The 17,777-nt window shown below is 48.2% G+C and overlaps 1 protein-coding gene across 2 annotated transcripts in view; it reads right to left on the reverse strand.

The window, feature by feature from the left end:
• Nucleotides 1-2,791: 2,791 nt before the first annotated feature.
• Nucleotides 2,792-17,777, reverse strand: part of CLDN18 (claudin 18) — a gene marked incomplete at both ends in the record, with an annotated part of 32,082 nt that continues 17,096 nt past the window's right edge. For both annotated transcript variants that reach the window (XM_080696185.1, XM_080696184.1), the window contains 4 exons: nt 2,792-2,963; nt 4,320-4,430; nt 6,054-6,171; nt 7,707-7,871. In XM_080696185.1, coding sequence (XP_080552311.1) covers nt 2,792-2,963; nt 4,320-4,430; nt 6,054-6,171; nt 7,707-7,871 — 566 coding nt within the window. The remainder of the gene's footprint in view (nt 2,964-4,319; nt 4,431-6,053; nt 6,172-7,706; nt 7,872-17,777) is intronic.

The raw sequence follows: 17,777 nt of genomic DNA on the forward strand, positions 1-17,777 counted from the left end.
TTCTCCTACAGATAACAGGAAAGAGATGCTTCCTTTGGTCTAGAACCCCTCGCTGAAACATGGCTTTATGTCTGGAAATGTGAGCAGCCAGAACTACTACCCTATGGGGCAATCTTGTGAATGAAGCCGACAGAGGAGAAGTATGCCTGAATTTCTGGCCTCATATATACCTGTTACAGAAGCCAATACCCTGTTTATCTGAACGTTGTCTTCGCCGAGCGCCTGCCATGTGGGTATGTCCCTTGCTGGCACTATCCCATGACTCTCAGAATGGTTAAACGCTGTACTGAAGCTAACAGCCGGGGTGTGGTATGGCCTGGAGCTGAGGCTGGGCTCTCCTGCCTGCCCTCACGCTGTCTCTATAGCTAGACGACGGTTCAGTGAGCACCGCCTATAGAGCTGTCAGCCCAGCCCCTCAGAGCTGCAAGAGAACAGGCCTTGGCCTCTTGTGTCCCTAGTGTGTGGATAGGCCAGTGACATTAGGTGCTTGAAGCTGGTACGCTCAGGGTCAGATAGGCCAAACCGGTCCATGGACCCCATGCCTCCCGCTTGGTTGCTCTGGAGACCCCCATTCTTTGAAGACATCCCAACTTGCAGGATCTGCTAACTGGGCTGGATCCAGACCCAGACAGCCAAGCTGCTGCTGGGAAGATGTATTCAGCCTTGAGGTGCTGAGACTTCTCACCTCTACCTCCCGAATCTTAGGCGGGAAAACAAAAAGAACAGAAGATATGTGAGTAGAAGATAACAGTATTTTTTAATATTTAAGTAACAAAACATGCGGGTCAATACTCAATGCATACACAATAAGAGAGAGCAACAATGAAAGTACAATAGACCTGTAAAGGCTTAAAAAAGATAAGGGTTGGATAGAGAATGTGCTGAGACTCCAGCTGAGTTTCACCTCGGACCTGACCAGGGACTTCCTGGTGGTGGGGAAAAGCTCCTGTGTCCCTGTCCTTCATCTTGAAGGGGCAACTTTCAATTTAGAGCCCGAGAACCTAACAGTCTCCAATGCCCTAGGTCGCTCACTCTCCCTTCTTCTTTCCCTCTCAAATTGACTTATATGCTCACCCTTTACCCCTCCTCAAGCAGTGAATTCCATGAATCCTGTCTCTAATTTGCCTCCTACAACCCAGGGGAGGGTCTCTGAATTTGCTGCTCTGGCTTTTGGTGCCAACAGCCCCTCACCATTTCCTGGGCCACGATTTGGTAAAGACTAAATCCAGACATCTTTGATCCAGCCTGAAAGTCCCTCTGAGTATTCACCAAGCCCCTTGGAGGCCACTTCCACATGTACCATTGATGTTAGGATTTTTTCCCCCTGAATAATATAGCCTAACAGATTTTTTTCCTACACTGCTGTTGCTCTCTGTTCTGGCGGTTTTTAGAGACCACTCTGACCTCCATTTCCCAGGGAGCCTGTCCTGCCTTTGGTGGTGGGATGGGATGTTGGTGTTCTGCAAGAAGGAAAGGAAATTTTCTTCTCAAAAGGGCAGTGGTACAAGCACAGCGAAGGGGTGTGGTGAGCACATCTGCCATCCAAGCCACTGCATGTGGCTCTAGTGATGGGAACAGCTCTCAGAGCAACAAAACCGACCACACTGTCGTACTCCTGTCCGGTGGCAGTGGCCGGTGGCCATGCCGGGCTGGACACAAAACATGAATTTAGGCTCACCATTAGACTTTTTAGGAAACTTGTTTTAACTCACTTCCAAGAAATTGCTGTGTTTCATTATTTGTTTTTTGCACGAGGATCACTTATTATGATGTATATTCAGAGTCATGGAGATTTCAAAATACCAACAGGAAAGAATTAAAATTGCTGAGTTTTTCATGGAATTTGGACTTACAAATGTGACCTTAGAAAGTACAATCAAGAAAATGTCAAAGACGATTTTTTTCCATTTTCTTCTTATCTATGTACAAGGGTGAGGCTCATTCACAGAAAGAGAAGAGAGAGAGAGAGAGAGAGAGAGAGAGAGAGAGAGAGAGAGAGAGTATTATTTTGCTATTACATCAGTTATTCTCACGATACTTAGAACTTAGATTTCAAAATATCCTTTTCTTATTCCTTTAGGGATAGTTTCTGACTTGCCATAGAACAAAGACCTCCAGGGTAGAGCTCAGGAAATCTCTGGGATGGTCTTGCTGGAGCTTGTGGATGTGGACAGAAGCAAACCATTTTGGTTGCCTCAAGCAGAAATTAATTTTGATCCAGTATTAAGATCAAAGTGTAAGAAAACTCTTATTCTAGACAATGGGCTAGAGGGATTAAAACTGCTTTCCCCTGTTGTTTGCTCTCCAGTTAACATGTGTGTTACTTGTCAAGTTGGGGACGGACGAGGCAATAATTCAACAGCAGAAAATAATGCCTTTGGATCTACTCTTATTTTCCTTCTAAAATTCTCCTCGGGGACAAGCTGGGAAATAGATCATCAATGTGTTTATTGAACAGAAGGAGGATAGTCTGTCTAAATCATCAAAGTGTCAGATAGGAGGTCAAACCACATTCTATCAGCAGATTAGCAAAGTTATGCTAAAAACAGAGGATTGGAGAACGTGAGCTATATGACTTCTCATTTATAAATGATAACTCAACTGTTTGGCGAAGGGATATTTAGAGACATGTAGCCGAACCATCTGGCCTCATGACAGATGAAATCAAGGCTTTACCAACTTCTAACTCGGAGTCAAAAGCAATAAAGAATCAAGATGGAATGTCCTTGTTTTGGGGTGAGCTCTCTTTGGAGAAGGGTTTCTTCTGTCCATGCCGAGGGGTCTTGGAGCATTACACGTAGTCGTACTTGGAGGGATGAGATTGCACGTCATCCTCTGTGCGGGCACCCCCGTCGTATATCTTTTTAGTCTTGGTGTTGGACCCAAAACCAGTGCTGGCCTTGAAGCCTCCAGGCTTGTAGCCCACACTGTGGCCCGAGGCATGATAAGACACAGCTTTGTAGCTGAAATGAAAAGAAAAATCCCATAACCACAGATGTCTTTAGTAGGAGGACCAACCTCCCCTTTTACCCTAGAATATCTCAGCATCAGCATTGACAAGTCCAGTGTCCAGTCATCTTGGGCCAACTAAGATGCTTGGCTCACCTTACTGTTTGCGACATTAGTATTTTTGCTTCTTCAGTGGGAATTGCTTGCTTTTTATATTAAAGCCTCACAGAGCTAGTAATTAGTGACTGGTAAGTTTTCTCTGTTAACCAATAAGAATGAAGGTGAACCAAAGAAAAAATGTCCAGGAGAACACTGTTCTTCCAAAGAACCATAGAATTTGTGAGCTGGATGGTACCTATGTGCAACCCATTTCCTCTAATTTGCTTATTTCGTGGGAGAAGGTAACCCAGGCTGCTATGGTTTGCAAACGTACCCTTCAAAATTCCCATCGAAACCTAGTCAACACTGAGGGGGCGTATTAAGAGGTGGGGCCTTCTGGGAAGTAATTACATCATGAGGGATTAGTGCCCCATAAAAGAAATCGAGGTTGAAGGAGCTCTCTCTTGCTCTCACATCTCTTTTTCCACGTGAGGACACAGCTTTCGTGCCCTTTAAGCATGCAGCACCAAGGCGCCATCTTGGAAGTGGAGACTGGGTCCTAACCAGACACCAGATCTGCTGCTGACTTGAGCTTGGACTTCCCAGCCTCCAGACCATGAGAAATGCATTTTTATTATTTATAAAAAAAAACTGTCCTGCAGTATTTTGTTATAGCAGCTAAATGGACTAAGGGGCTCAGAGAGGACAGAGGATCTGCTGGAGATTACAGGCTTAGTTAGCAGTAGAACCATACTGGAATCCAGCCCTACCAGCTCCGGGTCCTCTGTGGAGTGATTGCAGGGCTACTCAATAGTAGTGCTACTGACATTTCGGAATTAGATGTTCTCAGTTGTGAGGGGCCATCCCGTGTGGGATGTCTACCCTGGGCGACGCTCACTATAGTCCAGTCTCGTTTCTCCCAGCCTCTCACCAAAGTTTTAACAATCAAAAATGCCTTCATATGCTGCTAAGTCTCCTGGGAGGGGTGGTGGCACAAGGTCTCACCCAGTGGAGGACTACTGAGTTACAGAATGCTGGAGCTAGATGGAGCCTAGAGGAACAGCCCCCTACTTCAAAGAGTACCGTTCCTAAATTTTTCCTGATTGCGATCTTTCTGTCCTTTTCTGTTGGAACAGAACATTAAAGAGAACATTCAGTGCCTTGTTGAAGTTTGTCTAAATACCCGGACTCATCACCCCGGCTATAAAAGACGCATTAAAGTGGACGGTGAACAACAAAGTGCCTTACTGCGCCCGGATGGGCAGACTCACTTGGTGTTATCAGGTGTCAGCCCCCGGCAGGCGATGCACATCATCACGCCCCCGACCAGTGTGAGGCCGCCAGCCACCCAGCCCACGAACAGCGCCGAGCCGAAGGTGTACCTGGGTGGGAGAGACCCAGCGGTGAAGGGAGCTGACGCAGCTCTCGGGCCCCGCCCACGGCTCCTGGCCACGCCCCTCCCCTCTGCCCCCATTTTGGGATACCCCTTCTTTTCCACTGGCAAAAAACGAGACTGGAAGCTTTGGCAAGAGGAGTTTGAAAGATGTGGAGTCAGTCTGAAATGATTATTTCTGAAGGCACGGTTCCTTGAGCTCTCACAGTGGGCCACGAAACAGTCATCAGACCTTACCTCAGGTCACCCTTATTATGGATAAATTAACCATAACTCTGGTTTGCGTGTTGAATGTCCCCCAAGGGCCCATCTACTAAAGTCTTGATGCATTCCCTTGATTCTAATATATGGCGAGAAAGCCCAAGAGCATGATGATCAATGGCCTTGGAGCTGGACCATTTGAGAGGAGTGGAGACTGGGAAAAACTGGAGAACGTGATTCCTAGCTAGAAGGAGAGACGCCTTTCAGCTGCAGAGAAGGCTGCCTGTGTGATGGGATTTGTGAAACATGAACACCTGGTGAAGCAGATGTGTGAGTGTGCAATGGCTGCACACGTGTGTTGTGAAATTGTTTTGCATGGGCACTAATGGTCCTTCTTCCCTATCACACTTTCTGGGTGTTTCTTTGCAGCTTGGGTATTGTTTTTTCCCTTTGCCTGCTGGTCCCTGCGATTCCCCGTGGACATTGGCCTTTGGTCCAACTCCTGGAGCCACTTTGCGCACGCGTGGGGGCCATGACACATGGACACCCAGCGCTATAGTTTGGAGTACAGGCTACCCTGAGGCCGAATTCACACGGCACCGCTCCCCTGAGGCCCAGGGGACTCTGAGACCCACCTGAAACCACACTCACGATGGCTTTCCTGGTTTCCCCACTTCCTAACCATTCTCCCCTTCCTGCATAAATACTGGTACCCCAGAGGGAGGGGGAGGGAATGGGGTGGGGATCAGGTCAGGGCTATTGGGTGATGTGTGCATGTATGTCTCCGCCACCTTTTATCCCATCAAGATGTAGGACTACAATGCATCAATAAAAAAAAAAAAAGAGTGGGGATTTTGCCTGTATCTTCATCACTGTGGCCACTTCTGGGTCCACGGCAGGTGCTCAGCATATTTGAAGAATGGATGAATGAATGAGTGAGTGAATGAATGAGTGAATGAGAGAGAGGCAGCTGTGCAAAGAAGAAGCCTCGCTTTCCTCGCCTGCGCGGCACGTCGCTCATTTCTATTCAAGCGCTCGCCTGCGCCTGGCCGGGTTCTTTCTCATTAAGGACTGTAGATGTGAGTTGATGTGCATTTACATGCTCGGGTTAATAGTGCCCGTTTCATCGCCGCCACAATGGGGCCTGTGTAAGTGCCTTAGATAAAGACTGTGAGCTGTCACTGTATTTCAATGCAGATGTCGGCTCAGCCTCAAGTCATATCACCAAGGATATTTCACCCAAACGAAGTTTATGAATTTGCAGATCAGTGTTGATTTACGAGATAGCGTGGTGGCCTCTGATAAGTTTTTGCTATTTCTGGCACTGACAGTCCTATTAGGCCCATGTGTTTAATCAGATTCTTACGGCAACGTTTGCCACGGACTACGGAGAGACAGATGAGGAAGTTACCTGGTCTGCACGGTCTGAACCATGCCGCCCAGGCCGCTGTACATGTTAGCGGAGGTCATCCAGAAGTTGGTGACCAGCATGTTGGCAAACACGGACACTCCAATAATGGCGCAGATACCTGTGGGCAAAGAACAAGAGAGCTCCGGGTCTGCTGGAAGAGATCACGGTGTTTCTGAGGTCGCTTATGCTCAAATGAGTTTAGATGGGCAGGCTGCAGAATCAATCTCTCTCTCTCCATCTCTCTCTCTCTTTCTCTCCATCTCTCTCTTCATCTCTCTCTCCATCTCTCTCTCCGTCTCTCTCTCTCCATCTCTCTCTCTCTCAGTCTCTCTCTCTCTGTCTCTCTCTCCATCTCTCTCTCTCTCTCCATCTCTTTCCGTCTCTCTCTCTCCATCTCTCTCTCTCTCTCTCTCCTCTCTCTCCATCCATCTCTCTCTCTCTCTCTCTCTCTCTCTCTCTCTCTCTCTCTCTCTCTCTCAGTACTGGGTATGGAACCCAGGGGAATTCTACCTCTGAGCTATGCCCCAAGCCCTATTTTTTATTCTTTATTTCAAAACGGTCTCACTGAGTTGCAAAGGGCTTTACTAAGTAGAGGCTGACCAAGAACCTGGATCCTCCTGTCTCAGCCTCCCACATGCTGGAATTACAAGCATGCGCCACCACGCCTGGCAAGAGCTCTTCCTTTAAAATCACTTTTGAGAGCTGGGCATGGTGGCGCACGCTTGTAATCCCAGATCCCGGTATTCAGGAGGCTGAGACAGGAGGAATGTGATTCGTGGCCAGCCTCGGCTACTTAGTGAGGCCCTTTGCAACTCAGTGAGACTCTGTTTCAAAATAAAAGACAAAAAGCAGGGCAGGGGGTGTAGCTCGGAGGTAGAGTGCCCCTGGGTTCCATCCCCAGACCACCACCACCACCACCACCACCACCACCACCAACAACAACAAATCGCTTTTGAGAGTCTCACCAACAAGATGGATTTTAGGGATCCCATCACGTGAATACCTGAGGGTCAAGCCCCTGATTCTGGGGTTAGAGTGGCAGCTAAACAGGACTAGTATGGTCTGCATCTGGAACGTTTCCTGAGGCCCATGTATTGCAGGCTTGGCCCCAAAGGTAGCAGGATTCAGAGCTGGGACTTTGGGAAGGGCAATCATTATCAACATTTGAACCCACGAGGGATCATAATTTGATGATGTTAGTGGGAGCTGTGGAACCTAGGAAATAGGTCTTGGGGGCATGCCCTGAAGGGTATATCTTGACTCCAGCCCTATCACGGTCTCCGGTGTCTGCTTCCTGGCTGCCATGAGCTGAAAAGCTTTGCTCTGCCATACCTTCCCACCATGATATTCGGTCTTCGCTCAGGCCCAGAGTGATGCTGCCAGCTGACCGTGGTCTGAAACTGTGAGCCACGATAAATCTTTCCTCTTCTAAGTTGTTTTTCTCAAGGTATTTGTTATAGCAATGAAAAGCCAACGAAGGCAGGCTCCTGAACGCTCACAATGGTTCCATAGAGGGTAACAAGGCCTCCACACCCAGTGAGTAGGATGGAGAGAATCCCTGTGAACAGTACGGAGGAGCAGTGCTTTCGCTCCCAGAATGATTTTGCTTCCATGTTCCTACAAGTGCGTTTGAGAGTGGGAATCCATGCTTACCAGAAATAATGAACACGATCCCAGACGTCAGCGTCATCTTGGCCTTGGCGGAGTCATCCATGCTGCCAATGCGAATGCATTTCAGGGCAAAGATGGCCACCAGGACGCCCAGGACACCCAGGACGATGCCCACAATCATTAAGGCTCGCACCGCCTGCAGCATGGCTGTGGGGCAAGGAGAAAGACACAGCAGACAGATGACTTCACCTGGACGCAAGTGATCAGGCTCTAGGTTGATAAAACAGCAGCCACAATAGCCAGCGCATCTGGGCGGCAGCAGTCCTCACCATCGAAAGACGTGGACTCATGGGAGAGGTGGAGTGCATCGCGTATGAGTCTCTGGGAAAGCAGGCAACACAGATGTCTGCTGAATGAGGAACTCATAGATGGTCAGAATTGGGAAGACCCTCAGAATTGATCTATTTATCAGAATTTATCTATTCTTTAGTTTCCTCATTTTCAAACTTGATACTTGATAGGTTGGGTCCCTCCTTTCCTCCACGGGACCGCAGCAGGGATAGGAGGCTGAACCCTGGTAGCCAGAAGTGGAGATGTCGCGAGACTCCAGGTGTCGCGAGACTCCAGACATCGTGAGGCAGACTCCAGAGGTCGCGAGACTACAGATGTTGGAGAGAATCGGCATTCCTATGCTAGCTCCACCCTGAACCCTCCCCCACCATAAAATATCCATACTTCCTCTCTGCTGTTTGACTCTGCTGACCACGTGGCTCTACTGCTTGGTCATCGGTCCCTTTCCTCACCATCGGCAGATCTCATTCGAAGGTGCCAGTTTGATTAAAGAGGCTTTTGATAACTTGACTGGTGTTTACCTCATTCGTGACCCCCAACTCAATTTCAACATTACAATACTCTGGAGTCCAGAAGAGAAAATGATCTATCTAAAGTAGCAGTCATAGCTGGGCGTGGTGGCACACCCTTGTAATCCCAGCTCTTGGGAGGCTGAGACAGGAAGATCATGCAGGTTCAAAGCCAGCCTCATCTACTTAGTGAGACTCTTAGCAACTTAGTGAGACCCTGTTTCTAAATAAAGTATAAAATAGGTCTGGGAGTATAGCCTGGAGGTAGAAAAGCCCCTGGGTTCCACCCTCAGTACCAAGAAACAACAACAAAAATTTAAAGTAGCAGTCAAATTATTGATTACACGGAACGTGGTGGCATATGCCTGGAATTTCAGTACTTGGGAGGCTGAGACAGGAGGATCGCACGGGTTCGAAGCCAGCCTCAGCTACTTAGTGAGGCTCTCAGCAACTTAGTGAGACCCTGTTTCCAAATAAAATATAAAAAAGGTCTGGGAGTATAGCCCGGAGGTAGAAAGCCTCTGGGTTCCACTCCCAGTACCGCCCAAAACAAACAAACAAACAAACAAACAAACAAATAAACAGAAAAACCCAGAGGAGCTACATTCGAGTATGTGTAAAAGTATGAATGTATCATGGTCAACCTGTACATTCATTGTTGGAAGGGGGGAGGGGAAGCGCAGGGAGGCACCAAGCACTGTCTGAATGTATGCCATTTTCAGTATGATCCACATAAAAATAAAAAAATATAAATAAGTGCAGTGACTCATGACAACAGTTATTTACTGAGTTCCCACCATTGGGGAAGACGGAGTTAACCGGCCAGACCTGGATTCTACTCACATGGAGCTTCTGCAAATGTGCTGAAAGAGGCTCACTACACACACCCATCATGAGGAAGACGAGCTAGTCCTGGGATCTCCCAGAGGCCAGTGCCCTAGTGCGGGTCAGTGTGGGTGAGCTGAATGGCAGACGTGGTAGATATATGTTGTGCTGGACACTAGCTGCTTTATCCCTTTAGCATCCCCTCTCTTTCTTAAGCACACACTTCCCAAAGGAGCTGCATAAAAATAGGGCACCATCTTACGTTAGTTCTGTTAACTTCAAAATGTGTCACACATTGATGCTCTTGGCGAAATATACAATCATGTGCTTGGGTGTCACAGAAATCCCAAATGGTAAAAGTTTAGAAATGTTTGTTCTCAATTCTGGTAGCAGAAGTGTTCAGATGGATAACACATGGTTTGTGGGCCAGTGTGGTCCGCAGGATCTACTCTGAGTAGCACTATTGGCTCTAGTGTTTCTAGTCACGATCTTATAGCTTGTCCCTCGATCACAGTACGTTAATCCAGCATGGGCACCTGGCTCAAACTGGGCGGAGAGACCTTGATGTAGGATGTCTGTGCTTTGCGCACAGTGGACATGAAGCCAGTCACTTTCCAGGGGCTAGAGGTGTAATGCATGGTCCTGGGAATCTATGGTTTTCATCAGGTGGGGAGAAACTACTGTATAACAGGAGAAATTCAAGAGGGAGGGAGAGAGTGCTGACTGACATGGTTGAGGCCAGCCTCAGCAACTTAGTGAGACCCTGTTTCAAAGTAAAAAATAAAAAGGGTTAGGGGTGTGGCTTGGAGGTAAAATGCCCCTAGAGTCAATATTTAGTATTGCAAAAAGAAAAAAAAAAACCCTCAAACAAACAAAACAAAAAGAGGGGTGTAGGGAACACACAAAGGATGTCTCATTCCTACCCTCAGTGAATCCAGATAATAATGCCCAGACCTGTCTCAGCCTCCCAAGCACGGGGATTACAAGCGTGCGCCACCACGCCCGGCTTATTCAGGGTTTTTTAGACATTAAAAAATTCAACCCATATTTTAAAACATCGTGGATTGCAGATCATGATAGTATTTCTGTTTTTATAGTTGAAGAACCCAAGACTCAGAGGTGAAGTCACTTGCCATGGACACACACCAATGAAAAGGCAGAACTGGGGGTTCCGGACACAGCACCATCTAAAAACCATCACTTCCCCAAACACAGCCCGCTGCTTTGAGGGACCTTATCCTGAGAAAACAGGTGGAGTTCTGGTATAGGAATCTTTAAGTGCCTAACAGAATGTGCTCTCCAAACTTGGAGACTTGGTAAAAAAAACAAAAGTCATTCTCTGCAGTAGATGCTAAGAATGTAAAAAGGGGGCACTCTCCCCAAGTCATCTTGGGGGATACTCTATCGCAGGAGGTTATCTGCAAATATTCCCATCTCCCCCAGCAGCCCTTGCAGGAACTCTCTGATCTACTTGGGAAGATCTTCATCTCAGAACAGAGGCTGCGGCCAGCCCCTCCATCTACGGTGTGCATCACAAGGCAATCTGTCATGACGCAAGAACTGGCGGCCAATGAGAGATGTTGATAAAGGAGCCGTAGATGCTGCAGACTTTGCTAAGTGGCTCCCGCAGTGTGGACGCCCCGGCAACCTTCTCAACAGGCGTCTCCCTGGGTGGAGATGAGCGTCCAGTTCCTCTCTTCTGTGCCCCGGGCTGCCCTTCACTTCTCTCTGATTCTCTTTTCCCTAAGAAACTTCTGATCTTAACTTTGCTTCTCTATTAGGAGGAGAATTCTACAAGGAGCCATCGAGAGATGTGGTCCTTCTGGTAACTGCATCTGTGGAGTAAATGCGTGGACCCCGAATATGGTCATTCTTGGGAGAATGGATCATGGTGGCCTCTTGGGATCCCGATGTTCCGATGCTACACCACCGGAGACTGCAGCGTGGCACGGGAAGCCTGAGAGCCTTCGAGTGGTCCTGTGACCTACTGCTAGTATAGAAAGGCTGTAACATGTCCCCTGTGTCTTCAGAGCCTTGCCCAGTGGCTTTGCTGGCCCTGCAGGATGCTGGGAGCGAACACCGTGGCCATTTCCTCCTTAATAAATGCAAGCACACGGCATCTACTTGTGTATTCATTTCTATCTTTGTGTATTCAAGCCAGCGCCTGCAGGTGTAGACTCAGAGTCATAAATTAAGATACTCACACTCCTCCATGAATCCATTTATTCATTCATCAAGTGTTTTAAAGCCGAAATCCTCCGCAATACCTTTTGCCAGATGCCGTAAGAGGTATAAAGTTTCATGAGAAAATAATCTCTGCCTTCGAGCCTTTTACAACCTGAGAAGATTATATTTTCACCATAAGCCCTAGCCGCAAACTTCTTTCTTAAAACCTCGAGGGCACCTTGGCTGAGTGCACACAAAAGGAAAGCTTTGTGCCAGTCGCCCATGGTGGTGTGGTCTATTTCTCTTTAACACACTCAGTTAAACTGCATGCCAATCCTGGGATTCAGGACAGTGATATAAAGGATGTTTTTGGGGAAGTCCTCACCTTCAGAAGATGAAAACTGGACGCTGGAGAAAAAGAAAGAACTTAGATATTCCCTCTGTCTTGTTTCCATGGGCCTCTTACAAACTTCAAAATGACTCAGGATTCTAAAACAGTTCTAGCTATAATGTTTTATTTTTGTGATGCTGGGGACTGAACCCAGGACCAGTCTACCTCTGAGCTGCACCCCCAGCCCCAGCCCTATTTTTGAAAGCTGATTTTGAAACAGAATCTCACTAAGTTAGGGAGGGCCTCCCCAGGTTGCTAAGCTGGCTGCGAACCTGCGATTCTCTTGTCCCAGCCTCCCAACTACTAAGGTTATAGGCGTGCACCCCTGCACCCTTCTGTGATTTTTTTTTAAACCTGAAGCTAGCCGGGCATAGTGGCGCATGCTTGTAATCCCTGCTCCTGGGAAGCGGAGACAGGAGGATCGCGCAGGTTCGAAGGCAGCTGTGCTGGCTTAGGAGACCCTGTTTCCAAATAAAAATATAAAAAGTAGGTCTGGGAGTATAGCCGGGAAGTAGAAGGGTTTTCAGGAACCCCAGTACCACCAAAAAGTAAATAAATAAATAAAACCTGAAGCCATTCAGGGAACAAAACAATTAATTCCTTTATGAGAAGCACTTGGTGATTCATCTGGTTAGAGTAAAATAACTGAAAGCAAGCAAACAAGTAAACAAGCAACCAAACAGACAGTGAACCAAGGAGATAAAGGGTCTCCTTGCCTCATTTTACAAAAAACTACACTTCTCTCCACTTTGTGCAAGGATGGGTCAATGACTTTTTTTGTGTGTGTGGAAGATTTAAAGAAGTTTATTAAAAAGATAAAAATACAGAAAATAGAAATACAGAAAATAGTTACAGCCCCATGCCAAAATGGCATGCTGCGGGAGGGTGGCCCGGGCCAACTCACCACTCCCCCGGGTCACTGACTTTTTATTGATGAAATGGTCTTATTATTTTTTCCTGCAAACATCTCACAGGTCTGCTGTGGCTGTGGCTGTGGCACATGGCTTTCCTGCTTCCTGACACTGTTGGATGAGAAGTGATGAGGATTCTGGCAGGTGGGAGGTGGCACAGGGATGCTGGGGACAGGAACCCGGGCCTGTTTGCTCCGCTCAGCCTCAGGCTCCCAGATGCTGCCTTGCCTCTCCTGCTCAGCTTTCAGGAGAAGCCCTCATGGCTTACCTTCTCTGTTTCTACCTCCGGACACCCAATCCTGGATCCTGTTTGGAATCAGGGATCCACTATGGCCCCTAGCTCTTTATTTTTAGAACTTCCTTCTAGCTTATAAAAGACACATTTCTGTATCTTGTGAGGTACCATCAGAAGTTTGGGCTGTGAGGGCTGGACCAAGGTCTTCCCCGCTTTAGAGACCCCCTTGAAGGTGTCTTCTGGGAATGGGGATGTGATGGGGCAGGGGGCAGGAGGTAGGGGAAACGCGCCCCACTGCTTCTTGCCAGAATCCCGCTATGATTAGTAATGACTCTGGGGCCGCACGGTGGTGCTCAGAATTTCCCTTGCAACTGAAAGATTCTACCACCTGGGATCCTAATCCTTCTCCATGGATAGGCAAACACAGAAACTGCCTGAAACAGGTCGGGTTCTCTTTTTTGCCACCCTGCCTCTTATTTGATATTCTGATCAAGGGGCACAGGCTTATCAGCTGATAACAAGAGCGTCTACCTGCTCTCTAGCCTGATTCCCTGCACCCACCATGCAGCGCCTCCAGCATTCTTCCTGGTGAATAAGAAGGTGTTATCGGACCTGAAGGGCGGGCAGGATTTGGAGCCAAAAAAGGTAAACAGAAAAGTGGAACTCGGTGTTCCCTCCCTGTTGCAAAATATCTCACTCCCCGAAGTTGCTGTGGCGGGACAGGCGAGGGGCACTCAGGCGTGGCTCCCCCCCTGCTCTGCACCGGAGCATCTCCTGGGGGAAGCTTTACAGAAATGGTGGTGCTCTAGCCTCACCCTCAGAGACTCGTTTAGTTGTTCAATAACACGGGGTTTCAAGGAATGCTGTAGGAAAACAGCCATTGTGCGCCCAGAGTCCCAGGACTTTGAAGGCTCAGACAGGAGGATCGCAGGTTTGAGAACAGCCTCAGCAACCTAGTGAGACCCTGTTTCAAAAAAAAGTAAAAAGGGCTGGGGGTGTAGCTTGGAGAAGAAGAAGAAGGAGAAGGAGAGGGAGAAGGAGAGGGGGACGAGAGGGGAAGGAAGAGGAGGAGGAGGAGGAAGAGGAGGAGGAGGAGAAGGAGAAGGAGAAGGAGAAGGAGAGGGAAAGGGAGAGGGGGAGAAAGAGGAGGAGGAGAAGGAGAAAGGGCAATTCAGGAGAAGATGCTCAGTGTGAGAAGCTGAAAGGAGAGTTCCCAGGGGGCACCAAGGATGGGACTTATGAGACAGAAGTTTACTGGGAGCCACAGGTTCAGGCTGAGGCCGCAGTCAGGCAGGGAGGGGACTTGCACCTTCAGGCAGCTTGGTCTCAGACTGGAGAAAGCAAGGGCTGGTGGAAGAGAACCCAGAGGGAAGTCTGAGGCCAACCCCAGAAGAGATAAAGTGGAAGAGGCCAGGTCTCCAGAGAGTCCAGGGAACCAACATGGAGGTCCTCCATGTCCCATGAAACCCAATCAGACAATGTGCCGCCATGTGAATGTCATTAGGCTAGTCTATTGACCTCAGGGCGGCTGTTTCCTCAGCTCTGGAGGGGAACAGAGCTATCTCTTGCCTACGGGTGTTGTGAAGATCAGAAGCTCCCTGAGCCAGGCCCGATGGACATCAGTTTCTTCTCCTTCCCTCAAAGGGCCCTTCATTGGCCAACCCTACTTTTCTTTGGCTTGCACCAACTCTACACAAATCTGATTCCTCTCACCTGGTGATATAATAAGACCAAGAATTTTATAAAGCCATGTGTGTGGAATGTGACGAGCAAGAGGGGGAGAGGACTGAGCAGAGAGAGAGGAGGAAGGCTGAGCCCAGTGGTACCAAGGAAGGGGGGAAAGGTCCAAAATAATAGGTGCAGGCTCTGACGATGAGCAGGGAGCCTGCCGGTGGTGACGCAGGAGGGCTCCATCCTCAGGGCCCTTCCTCCCATCTCTGCTAAGGACTGAATGTGTCCCTCCAAAATTCACATGTTGGAACTGAATCTCCAGTACAGGAGGTGCTAAGAGATAGGGTCTTTAGGAAGTGCCTGAGTCACGAGGGCTCAGCTCTTATGAGTGACATTAGTGGCTTTCTAAAAGGATCAAGAGATGGGTGTGTCATACCAGTACCCGGGAGGCCGAGATAGGAGGATCGCAGGTTTGCAGCCAGCCTCAGCTACATAGTGAGGCCCTTTGTGACTTAGTGAGACTCTGTTTCAAAATAAAGAATAAAAAATAGGGTTGGGGGTGTAGCTCAGAGTTAGAATGCCCTTGGGTTCTATCCCTAGTATGCAACAAAACAAAACAAAACCCCCAAACTAAAACATAACAAAACAGAAGTAAAAGAGATCAAGGGGTTTTATCTGCTTCTTTTGGCCCTCGTGTCCCTTCCACACAGGGGAAGGTGTGGTGCCTTGTTTAACTGTGGGAGGTGGTCAAGGGGAGATTTCAGAGGCTCCAAAATGAAAGTTCTGACCGCATATCCCAGTGAGCCCCGCCTGCCATGTTGCAACCCCAGGAAGATGACTGATCACAAGCCCAGGAGCATCCCGGTCAGAATAACAGAGTCCGACATGTCCTTGAAGGGCCCGTTAGGACCTGGGCGATGACCCAAACACCTTGAATCATCTTATGATTACAGGACTAATATCATCCTCTTGTACCTCCTCCTATCCACCTAGGAGTCACAAGCCCCCAAACGTCTCTCACTCTGGAGACGCCTGCCTTCTCCCTCGAATGTGTTATCTCTTGCTTTCCCAAATCAACTGTCTGCAGCGCTACCCTTAGTCTTGGGAAATTCTTTTCCAACTCACACCCATGCCGAGACCAAAGGTACCATCTGGGAGGAAAGCAAGCCCTTCCTGAACACTAGATCCTCCTTTACCTTAACCTTGAACGTTGTAGCCTTCAGACTTGTGAGGAACACATGTCTGTTGCTTTTAAGTTACTCAGCCTAAGGTATTTGTGTTAGAGTGTTTTGTCTACTTCTAAGGTGAGATCTGACTGTATGACTGGCAATTTGTCTCTCTCCAGGAAATGATGCTGTGCCCTGGCAGGGCTGCCCCAGGGAATGGTACTTTGTGGGGGCTGTCCCGGCTTCAAAACAGTGAGCCACCCGGCCACAAGCTGAGCAGGCATCCTGATTCCTGGGCCTTATCTTTTGTTTTTGGTACTTGTGATTGAACCCAGTGGCATCCTACTTTCTTTTTATTCTTTATTTTGAAACAGGGTCTTGCTAAGTTGTTGAGAGTCTTGTTAAGATGCTGAGAGTCTTTGCTAAGTTGCTGAGTCTGGTTTTGAGCCTGTGATCTTTGTGTCTCACTTCCCAAGTACTGAATTTACAAGTGTGCACCACCATGCCCAGCTCCTGGGTCTTACACACGCTGAGAAATCAGGGCAGCCTGCCTCATTTTATACTCAAGTTTCAGGTTCTTTGGGGGTCTGTGGACATGTTCTCAGTTCCCCGTGGTGTCTCTCTCACCTATACAATGATGTATAAACATTTAGATGCTTGTCTAATATTAAAAGACATGTTGCACTGATATATATTTTTTTTGAAGAGAGGGAAAGCAGCTTGACTAAAAACCAAGAGACTTTCCATGTCTCATCTCAACTTTATAATTTATAATTACTTCATGTTCTAGGATCAGTTTCTTTTAACAGAATTTGGGGTTAGGTATGCTGGTTTCACAAGATCAAGAGCACTGGACTTGCTGAGAAACACTGGGCTGAAGTCAAGAAGAAATCAACAGGGCAGCTTCTTTAGAAAAGATGATTCAAAGAATTCTCATTTTCCCCTTATTGATTTTTGCTTTAGAGCTTGTGGACTTGTTCTCTGGGTTTAACATAGCTTGGTTAAAAACCACCATTGTATGTGTGTGTAAATATGAGTGACAGGTTGATGGGAAACTTCCTAACTCTCTGGTGGCTGCTGCTTTGCCCATCTTGATGGGAGAAGGGGAAGCACAGCTAGTCAGAGGAAAAAATCCCGAACTTTGCTTCTGCAGGTCTTCTTGAAGAATCCTCGTAGAGATTCAACTGAACCCAGCTGCATTGACCCCAAGAACAAGTCTTCTTGAAGAATCCTTGTAGAGATTTGATCATGAGTCTTGGTTTTACTAGCAACTATATCCTCAGATTCTTAGTACCTGCAAAGGAACTGAAAAACAGAGAAGTGTCTAGAACACAGTATAGTGGGGGCGGGAAAGGAGGAAAGAAAGAGCCTAAGTCATCTTTACTTTGGATAGTTGGATTCATAAAAGGCACATGATTCTAAAGAAGAGGATGCGGAGGAAGAGGGGGAAAAGGAGGAGGAGGAGGAGGAGGAGGAGGAGAAGGAGGAGAAGGAGAAGGAGGAGGAGGAGGAGGAGGAGGAGAGGAGGAGGAGGAGGAGGAGAAGGAGGAGGAGGAGGAGGAGGAGGAGGAGGAGGAGGAGGAGAGGGAGAGAAGGAGGAGGAGGAGGAGGAGGAGGTGGAGGAGGAGAGGAGAAGGAGGAGGAGGAGAAGGAGGTGGAGGAGGAGAAGGAGGAGGAGGAGAAGGAGGAGGAGAGGAGAAGGAGGAGGAGGAGGAGGAGGAGGAGAAGGAGAAGGAGGAGGAGGAGGAGGAGGAGGAGGAGGAGGGAGAGAAGGAGGAGGAGGAGGAGGAGGAGGAGGAGGAGGAGGGGAGGAGGAGAAGGAGGTGGAGGAGGAGAGGAGAAGGAGGAGGAGGAGAGGAGGAGAAGGAGGTGGAGGAGGAGAAGGAGG

Source organism: Muscardinus avellanarius, assembly GCF_963383645.1.
Source record: "Muscardinus avellanarius genome assembly, chromosome: 5".
Lineage (NCBI taxonomy): Eukaryota > Metazoa > Chordata > Mammalia > Rodentia > Gliridae > Muscardinus > Muscardinus avellanarius.